We start from the raw sequence: 22,742 nt of genomic DNA on the forward strand, positions 1-22,742 counted from the left end.
CAGGTCTTTAGGGGTGTGACGAGCACACGTCTGTAAAATTAGAGAAAGATTATTGATTGACACTCGAGTAAAACGTAATTATAAGGGCACGGCAAGACTTAGAAATACAGTATGTTGAATGGGCTAAAATACACTCTCATGTCACGTAGCTTGTGTGACTGACGCCGGCTAGCTACTCCCCCTCCGACGGACCTCTATGTGTACATGCCACTGCCCGATTTACTGAGCTACCGCATTTGCTACATATAGAGCACTTCCTTGTGGTTGACATAAAATGTAATGGCGGTTCTTTGGTCAAAATTTTGCAAAGACTATGTTTTACAGACCAACTTCAAACCGCTTTCTGACTGTCTCTTCAGAATGCGCCGTTTTGTGGGCAGTCTTATCTACGTACCTGGCCTAGCCCTCCTCCAGACCAAGCCCCATTTGACTGTGTCTCCACCTCATCATTGAGCGCTTTTGCCACGACTCCACAGATACGTTAGAATTCTACGCCACTTTGTATCAGAAATGGCAACAGTGGAGGATGCACGTGCATGTAAGAGCCAATCTGCGCCACAACAAGAGGAGAGAGAAAAAGAAAGAACTTAGTGACTACAACTAAATAAAAATGGCGCACTCGCACATCGCTCTTCCATTAAACATTTACCATATATGGAGATTTCTGCTGATACAACCACGGTAAAATATGTCAATAAAGTTTCAATAAGTCCCAAAGAAGGCAACAGTGTTTTATTAATATCTCCGCCACGACTACACGGTTTGGATTCAAATTTTTAAGAGTAAAGGGGATCCCAAATACACAAAAACAGGTACAAATCCTGTTTCCATATGAGTTGGGAAATTGTGTTAGATGTAATTATAAACGGAATACCAATGATTTGCAAATCCTTTTCAACCTATAATCAATTGAATGCACTACAAAGACAACATATTTGATGTTCAAACTCATAAACTTTTTTTTTTTTTTGCAAATAATAATTAACTTAGAATTTCATGGCTGCAACACGTGCCAAAGTAGTTGGGAAAGGGCATGTTCACCACTGTGTTACATGGCCTTTCCTTTTAACAACACTCAGTAAACGTTTGGGAACTGAGGAGACACATTTTTTAAGCTTCTCAGGTGGAATTCTTTCCCATTCTTGCTTGATGTACAGGTTAAGTTGTTCAACAGTCCGGGGGTCTCCGTTGTGGTATTTTAGGTTTCATAATGCGCCACACATTTTCAATGGGAGACAGGTCTGGACTACAGGCAGGCCAGTCTAGTACCCACATTCTTTTACTATGAAGCCACGTTGATGTAACACGTGGCTTGGCATTGTCTTGCTGAAATAAGCAGGGGCGTCCATGGTAACGTTGCTTGGATGGCAACATATGTTGCTCCAAAACCTGTATGTACCTTTCAGCATTAATGCTGCTTCACAGATGTGTAAGTTACCCATGTCTTGGGCACTAATACACCCACATACCATCACAGATGCTGGCTTTTCAACTTTGCGCCTATAACAATCCGGATGGTTCTTTTCCTCTTTGGTCCGGAGGACACGACGTCCACAGTTTCCAAAAACAATTTGAAATGTGGACTCGTCAGACCACAGAACACTTTTCCACTTTGTATCAGTCCATCTTAGATGAGCTCAGGCCCAGCGAAGCCGACGGCGTTTCTGGGTGTTGTTGATAAACGGTTTTCGCCTTGCATAAGAGAGTTTTAACTTACACTTACAGATGTAGCGACCAACTGTAGTTACTGACAGTGGGTTTCTGAAGTGTTCCTGAGCCCATGTGGTGATATCCTTTACACACTGATGCCGCTTGTTGATGCAGTACAGCCTGAGGGATCGAAGGTCACGGGCTTTGCTGCTTACGTGCAGTGATTTCTCCAGATTCTCTGAACCCTTTGATGATATTACGGACCGTAGATGGTGAAATCCCTAAATTCCTTGCAATAGCTGGTTGAGAAAGGTTTTTCTTGAACTGTTCAACAATTTGCTCACGCATTTGTTGACAAAGTGGTGACCCTCGCCCCATCCTTGTTTGTGAATGACTGAGCATTTCAGGGAATCTACTTTTATACCCAATCATGGCACCCACCTGTTCCCAATTTGCCTGTTCACCTGTGGGATGTTCCAAATAAGTGTTTGATGAGCATTCCTCAACTTTATCAGTATTTATTGCCACCTTTCCCAACGTCTTTGTCACGTGTTGCTGGCATCAAATTCTAAAGTTAATGATTATTTGCAAAAAAAAAATGTTTATCAGTTTGAACATCAAATATGTTGTCTTTGTAGCATATTCAACTGAATATGGGTTGAAAATTATTTGCAAATCATTGTATTCCGTTTATATTTACATCTAACACAATTCCCCAACTCATATGGAAACGGGGTTTGTACAAAAGGTTGGTTTTGCATAAATGGACTCCTTCAAAACAAATAGTAAAATGCCGCCAAGTAGGGAACGGAAGTTGTTGACCATTGGTGCAAGCACTGACGAATCGAGCAGCTCAGTTAATAGGGCAGCGACAACAGGTCAAAAAAATGATTGCTTTGAATCAGCAGCAACGCAGTCAGCACAGCTGTGATTGGTAGATTTTTATTTAGAAGATAATTTCCAGTGTTTTTCTTTTACATGCTCGGCCCACTGCCTTGACACATTCACGGGTCCCACAGCCCAAATTTTATTTTGTACCTACAGTCTACCGTATTTTCCGGACTGTAAAGCGCACCAGTCTATAAGCCACAACCACTAAATTTTAGAAGCAAAACATATTTTTCGTATATTAGCCGCACCGGACTATAAGACGCGGATATATACATTGAGAAATGAGTTATTTACACATAAAGTAATTTGTAAATGTATATTTACATACCCTAATTGGTTCCTAACGGTGCTTGTCTCATGGCAGTAAAATTGCTGATCAAACAAAACAGACATAATCGTCATGGACCCACTAGCTGTGGAAGGTAGCTCTTCGATCAGCTAAACAGACATACTAACTCCACAGTGATGTTTTGGTGAATTTACTGAGGAATTTGTGATACTGAAACAATACAAAAATGCCATTTTAAGTTAGTAATACTAATACAGACACTCGTAAACTTGTTAGCATATTAGTTACAAAAAAAAGCCATAAATTAGCCATAGCAATGTACACCCATGTCTAAAAGTGTGGGGAAAAGTAGTAGCTTTTAGTCCGGAACTTACGATAGGTGGTCAATGAGATTTACGGTTGCTGACTCAGGAAAACACTGACCCTTAGTGTTTTGAAAGAGAATTGCAAGTCATGCTTCAGCAAGAGCTATAAAGACGCCAAGCTAAGTGAGAGGAGAAAATATTTCAGCCTTAGTCATTGACCATTTGTGTAGTGATTATACAACATTGAGGAGATCTCCATTACATGTATTATAGCATGAATTCATTTTCAGCATAACCCCTAGGGGGTGCCACAAATGCCATGTGAATATTGAGGCAGATGAGTGTTTTACTTAATCAAACATGTAGTTCATTATTCATTATGTTTGCAAGTTAATGACCTTTACGTTTGCAGACAGCAGTTGCAATAAGAGCAGTTAGATATTGGTCCTCATTGATTACACTGGTGCTCTCCTCCTCAGAGACGTCCCTGAGCCCAGAGGTGGAGGCAGGTGGCAGCCACAGTCACATGAGCCCTGAGGAGCACTACAGGCGCATGATGTCAGCACTAAGCGAGCACGGATCCTACGAGGAGCAGCAACAGCGCCTCTACCAGCTCGCCAGCAGCATGGGACTACCTGGCCATGGTCAGTCCCAGTCTTGTTTTGTAAAGCCTATACCATATTTGAACACAGAAAGCACAGCAGCGGCCACACAAGTGTAAAGTGTAACGTAGCATCTATTCCAGGTAAAGTACATCCCACGGCTACCAGCTGACATTTCTATTTGTGGCGCTGCCCACCCTGTGTCAAGGTGTGACTCACATTGATTTCTGACCATCCTGCTGCTTCGTCATTAACAACACCCGCAAGGGTCATGCATCAACATGGCCATCGATCCAGTAACTCTTATTGGCTGCCTGCCAATCCCCTAAGTCTCCCCAGAAATCTCCAGTACGTCCCACTTTTTTCATAACACCTAAAGATATAAGCTCAGCTGAATACATGAAATTGAAGTTCTTGTATTTAAACTGGCTTACATTTTTGTGAAACATTAAGTCCTTCCATGTCGTTACAAGCTCCTTCATGGTGGCACAAATCCATCCAATGCCCTGCTCAGATTGAATTTCAGCTACTTTTATTTTCATTTGATTAGCAATGATGTAGAATTGCTGGCTGCAAATGTAAAAGGCAAAGCTTATAAAGCTTTAATTACCTCTTCGCCTGTGTCAGTTAGAGGCAAAACACAGTGCATTGTTGGAGTTTTATTACACAGGGTCCGAATTCATTCCCTCCTACAACTACTGTACCACTCGCAGGTGCCATTTACTGTAAAAAGTGAACTATACTCATACCTTTGCAGGTCTGGTGAATTTCTTGCCAAAGGGGATTAAGGCAGTGCTAGAAACCAATGGGGCTCACTAGGACTGTCGTAAAATAGTATATAGTAATAGTATAATGGAAGATTTACCGATTTGATTCTGAGGAGTCTGATTTAACTATCACCCTCCCAGTTGAATCAATCTGATATTGAACTCCCAGTGGTAGGGTGGCGAGTAATACCTGCTGGGGTTCCCGCATACAGCAAGTGTGTTGGGGGGGGGGGAACAATAATCATGTCTTCTTTAAATATTAGAAAAAGATTATTGTGTGCAGACAAATAGCTTTTTAGAGAGTAGGAGATAGTTTTGGCTATCTCTTCAGTCTTTCTCAGAGCGGTCACTGCTTCCTGGGGTCACGCGTGTAAATAAACAGCCGGCCGTGTTTTGCCCTCCCACATCTCTTATTACCATGTTTTCCGGCCTATGGAGCACACCAGTGTATAACCCGCACCCACTAAATTTTAGAAGAAAAAAAAGTATTTTCATATATTAGCTGCAAGAGACTATAAGCCGCAGATAGTATATACACGTTATGAAATGAGTTATTTACACAAAACGATTTTGTAAATGTTTATTTACATACCTTAATTGTCTGCCTGTCACACGGCAGTAAAACGGCTGGTCAAACAAAACAGACGTCACCGTCCAACTAGCTGCGGAAGCCAGCTCTCTAATCAGCTAAACAGACTCAATAACTCCACAGTGATGTTTTGGTGAAATTATTGAGGAATTTATGAAACTGAAACAATACAAAAATAATGGCATTGTAAGTTAATAATACCAACACAGACACTCACACTAAATGTGTAGAAACGCCATTAGACGAATAGTAGACGAAACAGCACTCGCACTTAAAGCACTAAATGGAGGGAAAATATTGTAGACGTTCACGCTGCATCACCTGCAGTGAGAGAACTTGTCCAAAAGATGGCGCCACAGCACAAACAATAACACCTTTTTAGTGCCTCTGCTTGTGTTTATAAAACTATTTGTTGAACACAAAACACAGTGGCCGTTTGCTAAGAAAAATCCATAAATTAGCCGCTCTGTTTCACAAGCTGCAGAGTTCAAAGCGTAGAAAAAAGTAGCGTTTACAGTATAGAATTTACGGTACATAAAATCTAACGTCTGCAAACAAGAATATTTTACTAATAGGGTTGGGAGGATGTTTCTACATGGTGGACCGGATTGAGGCAGTCAGACACGCCTGTGTTCGGCTGAAACTCATGGAAAATTGGACATGGTATGTGCCAGGAAGCGCCGTCTCGCCCCGGAGGTGTAGCTCTCCTTGTGCAAAAGTAATGATCCTTCCACAGATTCACATAAAGAAACTTTGTTACGACTTTTGCTTTCCCTATTTAGTCAAGTTTGATGTCATCTTGAGGTAGAAAAAGTTGCAAATAAGTTTTGTTCACTCTAATAAAAGGCTGTATTCTCTTTATAAGTACGTTTTAATTATTTCGGAATTTTCACATATAAGTATATCCATGTGACATTACTGACACCAAGTGATCGGTCAGTATATACTACTACGTATCACCATCTGTTTATTTATTTATGTCTCTTTAAAAAAATGCCGACTGATGGTTGACGATGGGCATCAGTCGCTCACTTTTACGAAGTATTGGATGTAGCTCCATTTCCTATGGAAAATGGTGTCCAAAATACCAAACTAATTAAAATTAGTTTTATGCAAATAAAAAGTCAAAGCTTACTTGGAAAGCGACGGCTGTTTTGTGCTGCAAGAGGCAAGTGTGAATCCCGTCATTGAGAGCCCCTTGACATTGACCTGGTCTCCAACGGTGGCCTCTGTGAAGCCCTTGGACCCCCACCATCATCTTCCCTGTACATCTCCCACTCAAACCCTTTTTCCCGCTCTTCCCCAACCCCCGACTCTCCCTTTAGCCTCGGTCCCCGCGGAGCATCCTTTCATGTGTTTGAAGTGTCGGCCGCGGAAAATGAAAGTGTGCGTGAAGAAGGCGGGGGTGAGGTGGACATCTGTGCTCATGTGTGGATTTGTTAGGTGCAAGGTGTTGTTTGTGAGAGGCAGGCTCTCCCTGGGATGATGGGCAGCTTTTGGTGGGCTGGGGTAGGGAGGGGATCGTCTTGTAGAAATGGCCAGGAGGGCTTTCCGTCCCTCCGTTATAAATGATGAAAGCAGCACGAGGGAGGCAAACTAAAGAGTAAGGTGGGGGAAGGATGGGATATTCATTGTTTTGTCTGAGTTTATTGTGATGTGAAACATGAAACGATAGGCCTCATCTTCTTATCATCACACCAGAGAAGTAGAAGACTCCAGCTTGGGATTGCTCCAAGTACAACCAGTCAGAATAGTAATGTGTGACAAACTCTGCATGTTTACTTCTTCCTATAAGCTGGGATACGTTTCTTTGTGTCCGTATTCTGCGCTGAGCGGCTGGATGTCTGCTTTGTCACTCTTTACCTGCCAGTCCAGCAAACCCATGCACAAGCTGCATCAGCATGGCGCTCATATGCATTCTCACGCTGAGGAGGACCAGGCTGAACTGAAAGGATTTAGGCCCAACTGCAGGAAGGATTGTACAACAGAAGGATAAGCAGGATGGGCCCGGTGTCGAAGTAGGACCTGCCAAAATAACTTGTCTCACTTTGGACTGTAATTTGCAGCATTGGGGTTTATTCTGTTGAGTTCACTACTTGATTAGACTTTGCATCCTAATACAACAGGGCTATTCAGATCCGACCAGAGAATGACACAATACTGGCCCCCCGAGTTCAGTTCAAAACTTGGGATAAAGCATTTTTGCAGCAAATTTCTAAAAACACTAAAGTGCTCTTGTAGTACAGAGGAACTTGGACCGCTGTAAACTCATTGACAGATCCTTGCAATGACATTTTAACATGCTAACAAACCTAGAACACAGGGGTCTAAACTTGTGATCTACATAATTGAGGCGTTCCTGAAGGCAGCATTGTAAGTCTTCTCTTCGGGAGTTCCACTTTTTCCCATAATGTGATTTATGTAACTAAGGTGTTGCTGTAGCTTCTTTAGTCATACTAGTGGTGTTCCTCAAGGTTCCATTTTAGGTTGTGTCTTTCTCATCATTTGTGCTATTCAATTGGTGGTCCACGAGTTCCGTTAAAAAAAACCTATAAGAGACTCACGTGTTTTGCAGAAAGTCCTTCAAAACAGCAGAGCGCTTCTGTTACTGACAAAACAAATTGACCAAAATCAAATGTCTACTGTAGAGGACTATGGTTCTCCGGAATATACAAAATAGGACTAGTGAAGGGAGAAGTCCCACCGCCCTGTCTTAAGCTTTCTGGAAATGTGGCCCCTAAACAATTTAGTTGACTATCCCTGTAATACAGCCTCTATTTTCTGTTTTTGTCTTGGACTGGAGCAATATTATGGATTCTGTCTCTTAAAGCACCCATGATGCAACAGTAAATCACTGCAATGTCCTTTTAGCAGCTCCCCCCTCATCCAAAATGGTGACATGAGAAGCGTGACCACAGGAAACTCATAGAGGTCAACTCTTCCACCGTGTCACCTCTGCGCTGTGCACACACATGCACAACAGTCCGTGTGTGTACACGCCGGTGCTCCGGTTCCCTATGATCCCTCTCTTATCTCCCCCCCCCCCTCCCACACACACACACACACACACACACACACACACACACACACACACACACACACATTTGCACAGCCTTGTCTGCCGCCAGCCAAGTCCCCTGCGGCCTGGCGCAGCAAACAGATCGATACACCGGAGCTAGGCTGCATTAATATCTGTCGCTTCATCCCCCCTCCGCCCTGGCGCCCGCTCAACTGCCTCAGCACACACACACGGCGGCGGCACCTAAATCACACTGATGCACACAAACACACATAACGCCCATACAGGCGGCGGAAATGGCCCGCCGGCACCTAAGGGATCTGTCTAATTAAAAATGAGGGGGGGATAGATTGAGGAGCAGAGAGGGAGAGAGAGAGAGAGAGAGAGAGGGCAAGAGAAGGAGGGAGAGAGAACAGGATGGATTTTTCTCTCATTAGGAGCCATGTCTCCTGGTGCGGCCTGGCCTGGCCGATAATGATGAGGTCTCGTTTCGTACGAGGGCGAGAGCGGGAAGCAGGGAAGCCGGGGTAGGAAAGGCGAGGAAAAAATGGAACGAGGCGAGCGGGAGAGGTCAGAGGTCGGTGGGAAACGAGAGGCAGGAGGCTGCAGGGAGATGTGACCGTGGTAGTAGTGGTGAAAAAAATATGCACACCCTCTTACAATGCATGATTAATGGAAACACAATCACACATCCATTCTGAGGATGGAGCCTATCCCAGCTGACTTAGGGCAAAACGTGGCTCACTCTTTGTACTGGTTGCTAAGCAGAGGTGGGTCAAGTAGCCAAACATTTCACTCAAGGTCAAACCCCAAAACCAGTGAAGTTGGCACGTTGTTTAATTCATAAATAAAAACAGAATACAATGATTTGCAAATCCTTTTCAACTTACATTCAATTTAATATACTGCAAAGACAAGATAATGAATGTTTGAACTGAGAAACTTTTTTTTTTTTTTTTTTAAATAATCATTAACTTAGAATTTACTGGCAGAAACACATTGCAAAAAGTTGGCACAGGGGCATTTTTACCACTGTGTTACATGGCCTTTCCTTTTAACAACACTCAGTAAACGTTTAGGAACTGAGGAGACCAATTTTTTAAGCTTTTCAGGTGGAATTCTTTCCCATTCTTGCTTGATGTACAGATTAAGTTGTTCAACAGTCCGGGGTCTCCGTTGTGCTATTTTAGGCTTCATAATGCGCCACACATTTTCATTGGGAGACAGGTCTGGACTACAGGCAGGCCAGTCTAGTACCCGCACTCTTTCACTATGAAGCCACGCTGTTGTAACACGTGGCTTGGCATTGTCTTGCTGAAATAAGCAGGGGCGTCCATGATAACGTTGCTTGGATGGCAACATATGTTGCTCCAAAACCTGTATGTACCTTTCAGCATTAATGGTGCATCAGTCCATCTTATATGATGCAACAGCACCCAGCGTTTCTGGGTGCTGTTGATGAATGGCTTTTGCTTTGCATAGTAGAGTTTTAGCTTGCACTTACAGATGTAGCGACAAACTGTAGTTACTGACAGTGGTTTTCTGAAGTGTTCCTGAGCCCATGTGGTGATATCCCTTACACGCTGATGTCGCTTTTTGATGCAGAAACCGCTTGAGGGATCGAAGGTCCGTAATATCATCGCTTACGTGCAGTGATTTCTCCAGATTCTCTGAACCTTTTGATGATATTACGGACGGTAGATGGTGAAATCCCTAAATTCCCTGCAGTAGCTCGTTGAGAAATGTTGTTCTTAAACTGTTCAACAATTTGCTCACGCATTTGTTAACAAAGTGGTGACCCTCGCCCCATCCTTGTTTGTGAATGACTGAGCATTTCATGGAAGCTGCTTTTATACCCAATCATGGCACCCACCTGTTCCCAATTAGCCTGTTCACCAATGGGATGTTCCAAATAAGTGTTTAATGAGCATTCCTCAACGTTCTCAGTTTTTTTTGCCACGTGTGCCAGCTTTTATGAAACATGTTGCAGACATTAAATTCCAAATGAGCTAATATTTGAAAAAATTAACAAAGTTTTCCAGTTGCAACGTTACGTATCTTGTCTTTGCAGTCTAGTCAATTGAATATAGGTTGAAAAGAATTTGCAAATCATTGTATTTTCTTTTTATTTACGATTTACACATCGTGCCAAAATCACTGGTTTTGGGGTTTGTACTTTTGGGTAATAAGAGTCAAGTAAAAGTAAAAATTAGTCATCCAAATAATTACTGGAGTAAGAGTTAGTAGTCAGTGAAAAAAACTACTCAAGTACTGAGTAACTGGTGAGTAACTTCTGATTTATTTAGTCACTATTTTTTTACTACTTGTACTACAACCATAGCGTGTGTGTTTGTGTGAGAGAGAGAGACCCTACTACAGCATATACTACAAAAGATGCACATTTTACAGTCACTTATGATGTTATAATAGGGCTAATGTTAGCATATGCGCAGCTGAAACATGGAAAAACATTTACAACTCACTGCAACATGTTTTCTATTGTTGGACATTTCTATTGACACAAATGACAGCACATGACATAAATGTTCTTTTTCCTAGTTTATAAGTAAATATTGATGAGTTGTGCTGGCTCGTCTGACGTCACGTCACTTTTTAGTAGTGCAAGTGTGGTCATGTGACTGCCAGGCGCCATTTAATTGGGGAAATGGAGTCAAACGTCACTTGTGACCATGCTGGCTGGAAGAAGTATTTCTAACAAGCCAAATAAATATGCATTTGCAAGCAGTAATCAGTGGATTATAAATAAATATAATGTTGATATAAAGGTAGCGATCAGAATGAAATTCAATTTAACAAAGTGAAAAGTAGCGTTTCTCCTTCAAAAAAATACTCAAGTAAAAGTAAAAAGTATGTAGTAATTTATCCAAAAAGTTACTTGAAGGTGCTGTTTGCAACTTTCTCACAGTAACATTTTTCAAAGCAAAAAATACAACAAGAATGCGACCGGCTAGCTTATGTTACCATTAGTGGTTTAACAGAACACATTTGTTTGACAAATGTCCATATTTTACACAATTATGAAGGATATGTAATAAAAAATTTTACCGGCCAGAGTAAAATGTTTGGTGTTTACGTCAGTCACTCTCCCGGTCTCGTCAACACGTATACGCAGGTAGTGCGTGCACAAAATCAGTCCAAGAGAAGCAACCAACAATTTGCAGTTATGTTGTTGTTATGATAGAATATACATTCAATGACAGTTAACACTAGCTATTCAAATTGCTATTAGCCAACAACACCTAAAGCTAATGAGCGTGCATGTGTTAGGTACGTACATAATGCGTTATTATGTACGGGAAGCCATAAGAGGGCGGGATATACTGTGTAAAATACTTAGAAAATTTGGCGCCCTCTAGTAAATGTTGCAAAAGCCCCTTGAAGTAAATGTAACAGGTTACTAATAATCATCATTTTATTAGAGTGGTTATAACTGGTTTCGTTTTTCTTGGTTGCTTTTTCCCCCGTTTATTAGTGAACAATATTACTCAAACAACTTGACTGATGAGCGGAACTTAGGACCTGGAAAAAATCATTACATTTCCATGTGGATTCAGATAGAGGTGTAAATCCAGCTATTTGTTTTCCCTTTTATTCCCATTCTAAAATGATTTTCTTACCAACTTATTTTTTAATACATTTTTTTAAATGACATTTCAAAATGAATGCATTAGCTCAAGATGTGTATCCTCTACACATGTACATACAGTACTATACAATATGGTGCTGATTAGGATTGTCTGTTTACTATTACTATAGGGCAGCACGGTGGCACAGGACTTAGTGCATGTGCCTCACAATACAAAGGTCCTGAGTAGTCCTGGGTTCAATCCCGGGCTCTGGATCTTTCTGTGTGGAGTTTGCATGTTCTCCCCGTGACTGCATAGGTTCCTTCCGGGTACTCCGGCTTCCTCCCACCTCCAAAAACATACACCTGGGGATAGGTTGATTGGCAATACTAAATTGGCCCTAGTGTGTGAATGTGAGTGTGAATGTTGTCTATCTATCTGTGTTGGCCCTGTGATGAGGTGGCGACTTGTCCAGGGTGTACCCCGCCTTCCGCCTGAATGCAGCTGAGATAGGCTCCAGCACCCCCCGCGACCCCAAAAGGGACAAGCGGTAGAAAATGGATGAATGGATGTTTACTATTATCTTCTCTAAGAATGCTCCAAAAGCAGGACATGTGTGTTGTATCTTAGTGTTATTCACATTTCATTTACATGCTCGTGTGTGCTTTTATGCTACTACAGGGGTGTCCAAAGTGCGGCCCGGGGGCCATTTGCGGCCCGCAACATATTCTGCAAAAATTGCAAAATTGATAATATTGCAAAAATTTCAAAAAACATTTAAAAAAAAGTGGAATGAGGTGAAATCTAACAAGAAAAAGTTGCAATGTTGACACAAAGCTGCCATGCAGGCTGTTTTTTTTCTTTTGTCTTTGTTTCTTTTTCTTTTTTTTGCCATTGCTAAAAAATTTTTTTTAAAAAAGACTAAAAATCTATGTTATAATGAATTATTACTTAAAAAATATCACTTTAAAATGTTTTATGTGGAAAAAATATTGCATATATTGTGTGGTTGCCATAAAAAAAACATCAAAGTTTTATTTGACAAAAGAGCATAATACAAACAAAATAATACTTCAAACGTAAAATTGACAGATATATCTGAAGTTGATCTCGTAATTTAAGTGTTAAAAGTAAAAAAAACCTAATAAAAATGTATCACTTTATGAGTGGGGCACCTTTTGGATCCCAAATATATTTAGTAGGATTTTATTTAACATTTCACTGTGATTACTCAAAAATATTAAAGAATTAAAATCAATGGTGTCCTGCATTATTGATCTTTTAGGGCTCTAATTACTAAATACTGCATATTTCAGTTTTACTATAAAAAACAAAGTTGTCTTTGACAGAAAAGGCATAAAACCTTTTTTTTTTTTTTTTACTTTATATCAACCTGAAGTTGATATAGAGATTTACTGTAAGCGTTAAATAAAAAAAATAAAAAATTTGACTTATTTTTTACATTTTAATGACTGAGACCCTTTATGGTCCCCGGGAGCCCTAAAGGTAAAAAAAAATCCATATATTTTGTTAAGGTTTGAAAATGAAAAATATCAAAATGGCCCCCCGCATGCTTAAAATTTTTCCATGTACGGCCCTCAGTGGAAAAAGTTTGGACACCCCTGTGCTACTATAAGATGGGAATTAGTGTGAATACCGCACATTAACATGTGGCCAAATTTGGCCCAGGAATTACACCATACTTGCCCCCGAGTTCAGTTCAAACATTTTTGCAGCAAATTCCTAAAAACAAAAGAGTGCTCCTGTTGTACAGAGGAACTTGGACCACTGTAAACACATTGACAGATCCTTGCATTGACATTGTAACCTTGCTAGCAAACATAAAACACTGGGGTTCAATCTTGTTATTTACATAACTGAGGTGTTCCTCAAGGCACCCCTTTAGGTCCTCTACTTTTTGACAGTTACAATTAGTCATTTGTTCAACTTCTTTAGTTATACTAGTGGTGTTCCTCATGGTTCCATTTTAGGTCCTCTCTTTTTCATCATTCGGGCTATTCAACTGGTGGCCCGCGGGTTTAGTTAAAAAAAAATCTGTGAGACATTTTTGCAGAAGGTCTTTCAAAACAGCAAAGCGCTTCTGTAACTCTGACAAAATAAAGACCAAAATTGTCTACCATAGATGACGCTGGTTCTCCGGAGTACACAAAATAAGACTATGGTAGTCCGGCACCCCAGTCTTTAACTTTCTAGAAATGTGGCGCCCAAAACAATTTAGTTGAAATTCCCTGTCTTAATGTCTGCTACGACAGGACCAGACTTCCAAGTGTGTCATATTGTCGCGCAAAGGATAACACACATTCAGCACGCATGCTAAATAGGTAGATACTAAGATTTCCTGCCCGTCTGCATGAAAATTAGCAACTGGATGCTAAATGTGTATCTTCCCTTCTCTATTCCCCTCATTTCTTTTCTCCAACCATCAATCTTCCATCATCTTTTCCCATCTCTCTTTTCCGCTTTCTCTGTTTTTCGGCCCTTTGTTCTTTATTCAGACATGCTGCGCGCTCGGCAAGAAGCGTTGGCTGCGGCGGTGAGGAATCCGGCGGCCTTAGAAGCTCACCTGCCCACGGGAGGCAGCTCCTCGTCATCCAGCCAGAGACGCAAGCAGGGCCTACCACAGCACCGGGACGCACATTACACTGACAGGTGAGGAATGGCGTGCAAACACTTGCGGGCCCCGGTTTGCAATACTTTTCATGACTCATTAATAAAGGCTGACACTGGCGTGCTCCGCACAGTTGATGTGAGAGCACGTAAATGTGGAAATAACTGAAAAAAAGTAGGTCGTCTTCCTGGGAAAGATCTGATCATATATTTAGATTTGTATGCACGTTGACTCTATGCGAGGGATCTACATAACCTCTTGCCTAAAACTCTGGTGCCGCTCGGCTGCATGCGCGGCTTTGCCTCCTTCCTTTACTACCCCCACCGCTGGCCCCTGAGCCTCCCAAACAAAGCCGGGGGCAGCGGGAGTGGGCGGATAATTGCTTGTCGATTATTTATGTGGCGCGGGGAGAGGCGGGGGATCGATAATGGGCCGGCGGTGCGGCAGCAGGGGAGGGAGGTGGGGGGAGTGTTTGTGCGAGGAGGGGAGAGGGTGGGGATATGAGCAGGAAGCGGAGCGGCCTCCTGGTGTTGTGATGCAGCTCTGGGAGGTTGTGTGTGCATGTGTTGCTGGGGGTTTGTGTGCGTTGTATTTTTTTTGGTCGACTTTGTGTGAATATGTCTTCTAATTTGCATGTGTGTGTGTGTGTGTGTGTGCGGGGCCCACAGTGCAGTCAGCCACGGCTGTTCTTCGCCAGTATACACAAAGCAGGGTAATTAGCCACACAAGGCCGGGGAGGGTTAACTATAGACCTCACCTCCACACACCCTGCACCTCCCACCTGCCTCCTCTTTAACCCCTTCACTCACCACACACAGTTTTTGGAGTGAGTATAATGGAAGGGGACTAATAGAGAAAATATGCTCAAGGACTCTTGCCTTTAATTGTGCCTTTGTTCAAATGAGTGAATGGAGGGAGAAAGGGGACAAGAAGTAAGTTGACAATGTGCCACCTGTATTTACTCTTGTACCCATGCATCCATCCATTTTCTGCCGCTCGTCCCTTTTTGGGGTCGCGGGGGTGCTGGTGCCTATCTCAGCTGCATTTGGGCGGAAGGCGGGGTACACCCTGGACAAGTCGCCACCTCATCACAGGGCCAACACAGATAGATAGACAACATTCACACTCACATTCACACACTAGGGCCAATTTAGTGTTGTCAATCAACCTATCCCCAGGTGCATGTTTTTGGAGGTGGGAGGAAGCCGGAGTACCCGGAGGGAACCCACGCAGTCACGGGGAGAACATGCAAACTCCACAAAGAAAAACCCCGAGCCCACATACACTAACCCCTGTGTCACCGTGCTGCTCTCTTGTACCCAATTGGAGCAAAATACACGCATGTGCTCAAATACGGTACTGAGTTTGTATATTTTGAAGATGGAGCTTAATGCTGTCAATTCGCACCACCTACTTACTACATGGTACGTACGCAACCTAGACATTTTCAAATTGTATTAGTATTCTTCTCTGTTAATGGCAACAGTTTACTGTATATCCTTAAAGGCCTACTGAAATGAATTTTTTTTTTATTTAAACGGGGATAGCAGATCCATTCTATGTGTCATACTTGATCATTTAACGATATTGCCATATTTTTGCTGAAAGGATTTAGTAGAGAACATCGACGATAAAGTTCGCAACTTTTGGTTGCTGATAAAAAAAGCCTTGCCTGTACCGGAAGTAGCGTGACGTCACAAGTTGAAAGGCTCCTCACATTTCCCCATTGTTTACACCAGCAGCGAGAGCGATTCGGATCGAGAAAGCGACAATTACCCCATTAATTTGAGCGAGGATGAAAGATTTGTGGATGAGGAACTTGAGAGTGAAGGACTAGAGTGCAGTGCAGGATGTATCTTTTTTCGCTCTGACTGTAACTTAGGTACAAGGGCTCATTGGATTCCACACTTTCTCCTTTTTCTATTGTGGATCACAGATTTGTATTTTAAACCACCTCGGATACTATATCCTCTTGAAAATGAGAGTCGAGAACACGAAATGGACATTCACAGTGACTTTTATCTCCACGACAATACATCGGCGAAGCTCTTTAGCTACGGAGCTAACGTGATAGCATCGGGCTTAAATGCAGATAGAAACAAAAGAAATAAACCCCTGACTGGAAGGATAGACAGAAAATCAACAATACTATTAAACCATGGACATGTAAATACACGGTTAATGCTTTCCAGCCTGGCGAAGCTTAACAATGCTGTTGCTAACGACGCTATTGAAGCTAACTTAGCAACGGGACCTCACAGAGCTATGCTAAAAACATTAGCGCTCCACCTACGCCAGCCAGCCCTCATCTGCTCATCAACACCCGTGCTCACCTGCGTTCCAACGATCGACGGAGCGACGAAGGACTTCACCCGATCATAGATGCGGTCGGCGGCCCGGAGACGGAGGAAGTCAAGGTGAGGTCGGCGGCTAGCGCGTCTGCTATCCTTCTCAAAGTCCTCCTGGTTGTGTTGCTGTAGTCCGCCGCTAATACACCGATCCCACCTACAGCTTTCTTCTTTGCAGTCTTCATTGTTCATTAAACAAATTGCAAGAGAGTCACCAACACAGATGTCCAGATTACTGTGGAATTTTGCGATGAAAACCGAGCTTTTTGTATTGGATACAATGGTGTACCTATACTTCCGATTCAACGATTGACGTCACGCGCATACGTCATCATATATAGACGTTTTCAACCGGAAGTTTAGCGGGAAATTTAAAATTGCACTTTATAAGTTAACCCGGCCGTATTGGCATGTATTGCAATGTTAAGATTTCATCATTGATATATAAACTATCAGACTGCGTGGTCGGTAGTAGTGGGTTTCAGTAGGCCTTTAAATAGTCAACTTTGCTCTAGATCAGGGGTCAACTAGTTTTCATTGAGCGCCACTTGTAACAGTGAATATATTTATAAACATAAATGTATAATCGTCCCATGATATTACACAATTGCCTACGCATTTGAGTGTTATATTCTTTTTTTTTTTACATAAAATTGAAAAGCCAAACTGATATTTAAGTGTTTATTTTTCTTAACAAAAAAAGGGTGATATACCACATTGCACTTCGAGGTTAGCAGCTTCACTGTATCACTTTTTTTTAAAAAAGCCTTTTCTATACACATTTGTTTCCAAAATTACCTTATTTTCTGGGTTATAGAGCGCATCCACCAAATTTTAAAAAATAAATAAATATGTTTACACCGGATATAAGCTGCAGATACTGTATATACCGGTACAAAATATTTTATACATGTTTATTTACATAGCTTAATTGTTTCCAAACGGTGCCTGCCATACGCTAGTAAAATGGTTGATCAAAGGTTAGTTGTGAAGTCTAGTTTCCCAATCAGCTATACAGACTCAACAACTCAATGGTGACGTTTTGGTGAATTTACGAAACTGAAACAATACAAAAACAATGCCATTGTAAGTTAATATTACTAACACAGACACTTGTAAACTTGTTAGCATATTCACTAATGCTAACTACGCTAGCTTGATTACATTTTCTTTACTCATGGTTCCGATGCAAATCTCGTTGCAGCTATGCTATCCGAGACATTGACCGTAACAACAAAGTGTCTGCCTTATGCTGAACACAGATAAAACTGTCACAATGTATGTACAAACCAAATCAAAGTGTTCTTCCAAACATATATGTGAATAGTTACATGATCAATGTTAAGAAAGTTAAATACATTGGCGTGATACTGGATCCTGTACTAAATTTTAAAAATCGTGTTAAAAAGGTACGTCATGTTCTGAAATATATGTCTATCAATAGAAGCAGCTAAATAATTGTTTTCAATGCAATGATGATATCACATAGTTTGTACTGTATGTCATCATGGTCTCAAGCCAAACAGACCATTTTAAATAATATCAGATCATTACATAATCAAGCACTGATAATCATTGATAAAAAGCCTTGGCGATACCACCATTGTCACATCCTTGAAAAATACAGTATACTTAAGTTTTGAAAACTTGATCAGGTACTCCAAAATCCGCCTGGTACTTAGGATCCTAAATGATGCTGCTCCTCCCCCCTTAAAAATATACGTACAGCTACGCTCTCAACTAATAGGCAGAGTGTTAAGGTCTGTATCCAGGGGTGACTGTAATGTTACAAAAAAAAAGGGACAAGCGTTAGAAAATGGATAGATGGTATTTAGAATGTAGTAAACAGGTTTTTTATGCTCTAGCTGTGAAAATATTTGATAATATAATGAATAATTCCTACGTCTACGAAATTACTTTACCACAGTCAAGCCCAGAACCAATTAACGTTAAACAAGGATTGACTGTGTATGATATTATATTTGTTGCATTGTTAAATAGATGTTAAAGTTGAAAAGATATGCATTTGCTTGCAGCATATGTGTTTTTCCGTCAGAATAAAAAAATGAATACAATTTCATAAGAAAAGGTAAAGTACTTTACTTTCATGCTTTCGCGGGCCACAGGAATGATGTGGTGGGCCACATCTGGCCTCCAGGCCTTGAGTTTGACACCTGTGGGTTAGCCAGTCCAGGGAATCAGCCCAAATGCAGCACCACCAGTTCGCATCACACAAAGCCGTAGCCAGCCTCCGCGCCATGCAGCCACAAACGTTCAAACAAATATTTATTCATTAAAATATGAAGAAGCTGCTGATGCTGTGTTTGACTTTACAAATCCAGCGATCAAGCATTACCTTACCACAGACAAAGTTGTAGTCTGTGTGCAACCTATACAACAATAATAAATTAACATTTAACGTCACTTTTACCTTGCTTGAAGACTTTTGTTGGCAAAGATGGTGACAAGCAGAGAGGGATGTGAAAGGGGAAGGCCAAGCCTTTTTCTTACTTTGCTATGAGGTTTTTTTTTATTCAATAGTGTTTGTCACCTTTATCAAAATCCTGACACTTGCGACCTCCTTTGGCCCTGTCGTTCTGAAAATAAAAAGTCAGCAACATGTGAGATTCTGTGTTTGGCTACTGACTCCTAAGAATGATACTGATTTAATGATAGTTTGTTTGGACGTGGGTAACCGAGATGACAAAAACCAAATACCACAAAAAGTGGGGCTTCCGAAAGCCGAGGTTCCACTATATATAATTTTATTGTTTATACTTATAGCCCAACTTCCACACACTGTCTCAAGTTGAAGAATCGGAGGAGAGAGAATAGTGTTTTGTCCCCATACTTTTGTCCATGTCGTGAACCTATATTAAAGCAGCACAAAGACAAAAGGAGAAGCACATTTTGGTCGGATCCAAAAGTGGAATAAGTGCAAACTACAGCGAGAATTAAAATAGAGAAAATTGCCGGAATGAAAAGCAAGCGGCTGACGAAGCACGTCGAGGCGACTAACTCCATCCCTAACTCTCTCTATGGCTCACCTTTCCTTCGACCCCTCATCATTGATTATCTTGGGCCCATTAGGGCCCATTGTTAAAAACAAATCATTAGGGCCGCTCAATGGGCTTAGAGCCTGGCGCTCCATTTGTCTGGCCTTAAACGGCGCTAAGCTCACCGAGCATCTGCCAACCAAATAGGGAGGGATGGAGGAAAAATACAGAGAGGAAGGAAGTACAAAACATGGGAGCTTAAAATGGGGATGAAGAGAAGGAAGCAAGAGAAAAAAGCGTAGAAAGCGAGAGAACGATGTGATGGAGAGAGAAAGAGAGAGAGAGAGAGAGAAAGAGAGAGAGATGAAGCAAGATAGGGAGTGAGGCGATGGAGAGAGTGTGAGATAAGGGAAGGGAGGGAGGGTCGGCGAGCGAGGAGGGAGCCTCATCCATTTTAATGAGCTTCCTGTGTAAATGTGTTCCTGCGGAGAAGGAGCCGAAGGCGGCCGCGCGGCGCTCCTAATCCCCCCCACGCTCCCGTCATTAAGGGCAGTCCTGTCACACACACACATGCGCGCACACACAAAACGCGCACACACCTCGCCTGGGCTGCTTCAGGACAGGAACGCTGTCGCCACTCTGACAGGTCGTCACACACGAGTGAATTTCCCAGAAGCCCTTGGCCTCACTGGCGGCACAGCGAGACACACACACACACACACACACACACACGCACACACACAACGAGCACAGCTCTGCGTTGTTATGAGTCCACCTTACATTTGTGTTATGTATAGAAAAGCTAAAGAGAAAACTTAGCCACTTCTCCCTCTAAATGACATTCTAAAAAAAGAGGGAGAGAATAAGAGATGGAGGAAGGGAGCGGAGGGGAGTGTCGGGCGCGCTCCTTTCCCGCCTCCTCTCCCTGGCTCTCCGTGATTAGGCCTAATTATGGTGGCGCAGACGCCTGGCAGCCTCAGTCATGCAGCTTTAATTGACCGTTATTCATCTGTGGCCTAACGCTCGGCAACGGTAGGCGGTGCAAAGAGATGGAGGGAATAGAAAAGGGAACATCAGAGAGACGGCGGTTGATTGGGTGGGGGTCTGGCGTGCGGGGAGGAGCTGACCGCGGGTGGGGGTCGATGGCGGTCCTTGCGTGAGCCGCGGCGTGGCCTCGTGGAGCTGCGCGTCGCGAGGCTAATTGCTTGCCCTGAGGGATTAAACCAGGTGATTACACACTGGGCGGTGTAATTACATAAGAAGCGGCTAGTGGGGCCCCCAGCTCGCGGCCCCGGGGTCACGCGCCACAGCCCTCACCCGAGATTAATTGGAGCTGCCACTGGAGTGCAAGGCGCCGCCGGAGAGAGCGGTTATACGATTAGCATTAACATTTCAGCGGCAAAGGCGATCGATGAATGGTTTTTAGTCCCTCCCCTTCTGCTCACACACACACACGCACACACACACACCAAAACCTCCAACCACATCTCCTTGTCCCAGCATGCAAGGCTTTCTCAGCTGCTATCTCGCCACTTAGCCAAGCGAGAGACAAGCAGGCGCTAGCTAATTTGAACATGGTTACAAAACAATATTTGCAGTTTGCACGCGTCCAGTCAACGCCTTCCACTTTGCTTCCTTTTCCCTCATAAGGACGGAAAGACAGCAGAGACCAAGGTTACAGGCTATGACGCTATAAGCTATTATTTTAGCCACCTCACAGGCTCGCACATTTTGACACAGTCAAGAGGTCAAGGTGCTGAAGTCTCATTATTCTGTCAGCTTTTGTGAAAACATGTCCCCCGCCTTGTGAACATGTGCAAATAACAGTGCGAAAAATGCATCAGGGAAGGTGAGAGCGCATAAGAAGGGCATGATCAACACCTATTTTTCATTAAAGATGCAGAGAAGTACAGAAAAAAAAGATGGTTTGGCTAGCAAAAAAAAAAACAGTAGGAGAAAGGTGAGAGGCGCCTTTCCCCCCCTTGACGAGGACAAAGGACGAGGGAGATAATGGAGAGGCCTTTTCAGAAGTTGAGGTTGCGGGACGCTCCATCTTTTCACCAGCCTCAATGCGGCCCGGAGAGCGGGTGGGAGGGAGCGAAAGGGGGCATAAAAGGGGTGGAGGACAAGGGGGGGACGAGGAGAAGAGAGGCGGGATGAGTGTTAATTAGAAGGTCCTTCAGCCCGTGGCCCCGGTCAAGATGCAGGGGCCGCCCCAGCTGTCAGAGCATGACACACTGGCATTGTGCATTCAGCCCTCATTATGTGTGTGGTTGTGGAGTTGTGTGTGTGTGTGTGTGTGTGTGTGTGTAAGAGGCGGCAGTGGAGGGTACAGCAATGGCCAGCGGTGCTTGCTGCAGCGTGACAAGACTGATGAGGCACTGAGGCAACGTAGGGGCCTCTGGAAGACGGCTGATAAAAATACAGCATACACAAAGATGTGGCAGCGCGCGCACACAAGGATAAATGGGGGGAAAATGGTATTATGGTCGTTGAAATAAATGCAAGTAACCTGAAAATAATTAAATGTTTCCATATTTGCTTGCACAGGGAACTGTCCCAACCTCCACCTCTACTATCACCTCCAACTGCCCCTCACATCGCTTTAGGACCTCACCTGCGGCCTCCTTTCCTGGGCCTGCCCTCAGCTCTCTGTCAGACCCCCGGTGAGTCACTGGCTATGTGCACATGGACACAATTAATTGGATTGAAGGCCTAACCGGAATGAAAATTCTTCATGTAAACGCGCCATTTGGAATATTCTTACCCAATCATACTTGTTTGGATCAAAATTTCATTCCGATCGGGACGGGTGGTTTATGCCGATTGTAGCGCATGTAAACGCTTCTGCCAAAGTCTAGGTCAAAATGATCCTTACTGCACATGTCTGTGACGTCAGCTATACTTTGGTGGTGGAGGGGGGACTAAACTTAATAGTTTTGGAATGAAGCGATTGTCCTGCTGCTGTCTTCCCCCATTCAGAAGTAGCGTTAAAAAATGTTGAGTTTGTTGCTTTAAAACAAGACAAAAACAAAAGTATGGTCTGGAGTGTCATGTGTCAATGTAACAA

At 42.8% G+C, this 22,742-nt stretch overlaps 1 protein-coding gene and 1 long non-coding RNA gene across 8 annotated transcripts in view; one reads left to right on the top strand and one right to left on the bottom strand.

The window, feature by feature from the left end:
• Positions 1-22,742, top strand: part of samd11 (sterile alpha motif domain containing 11) — a 229,877-nt gene that overhangs the window by 198,626 nt on the left and 8,509 nt on the right. For all 7 annotated transcript variants that reach the window (XM_062054285.1, XM_062054282.1, XM_062054283.1 and 4 more), the window contains 3 exons: positions 3,615-3,779; positions 14,216-14,369; positions 22,223-22,338. In XM_062054285.1, the coding sequence (XP_061910269.1) occupies positions 3,615-3,779; positions 14,216-14,369; positions 22,223-22,338 (435 nt within the window). The remainder of the gene's footprint in view (positions 1-3,614; positions 3,780-14,215; positions 14,370-22,222; positions 22,339-22,742) is intronic.
• LOC133654183 (uncharacterized) overlaps positions 1-22,742 on the bottom strand; it is a 69,612-nt gene that overhangs the window by 37,133 nt on the left and 9,737 nt on the right. The gene's annotated exons all lie outside the window — the stretch shown is intronic.

This window comes from Entelurus aequoreus, linkage group LG07, assembly GCF_033978785.1.
Source record: "Entelurus aequoreus isolate RoL-2023_Sb linkage group LG07, RoL_Eaeq_v1.1, whole genome shotgun sequence".
NCBI lineage: Eukaryota > Metazoa > Chordata > Actinopteri > Syngnathiformes > Syngnathidae > Entelurus > Entelurus aequoreus.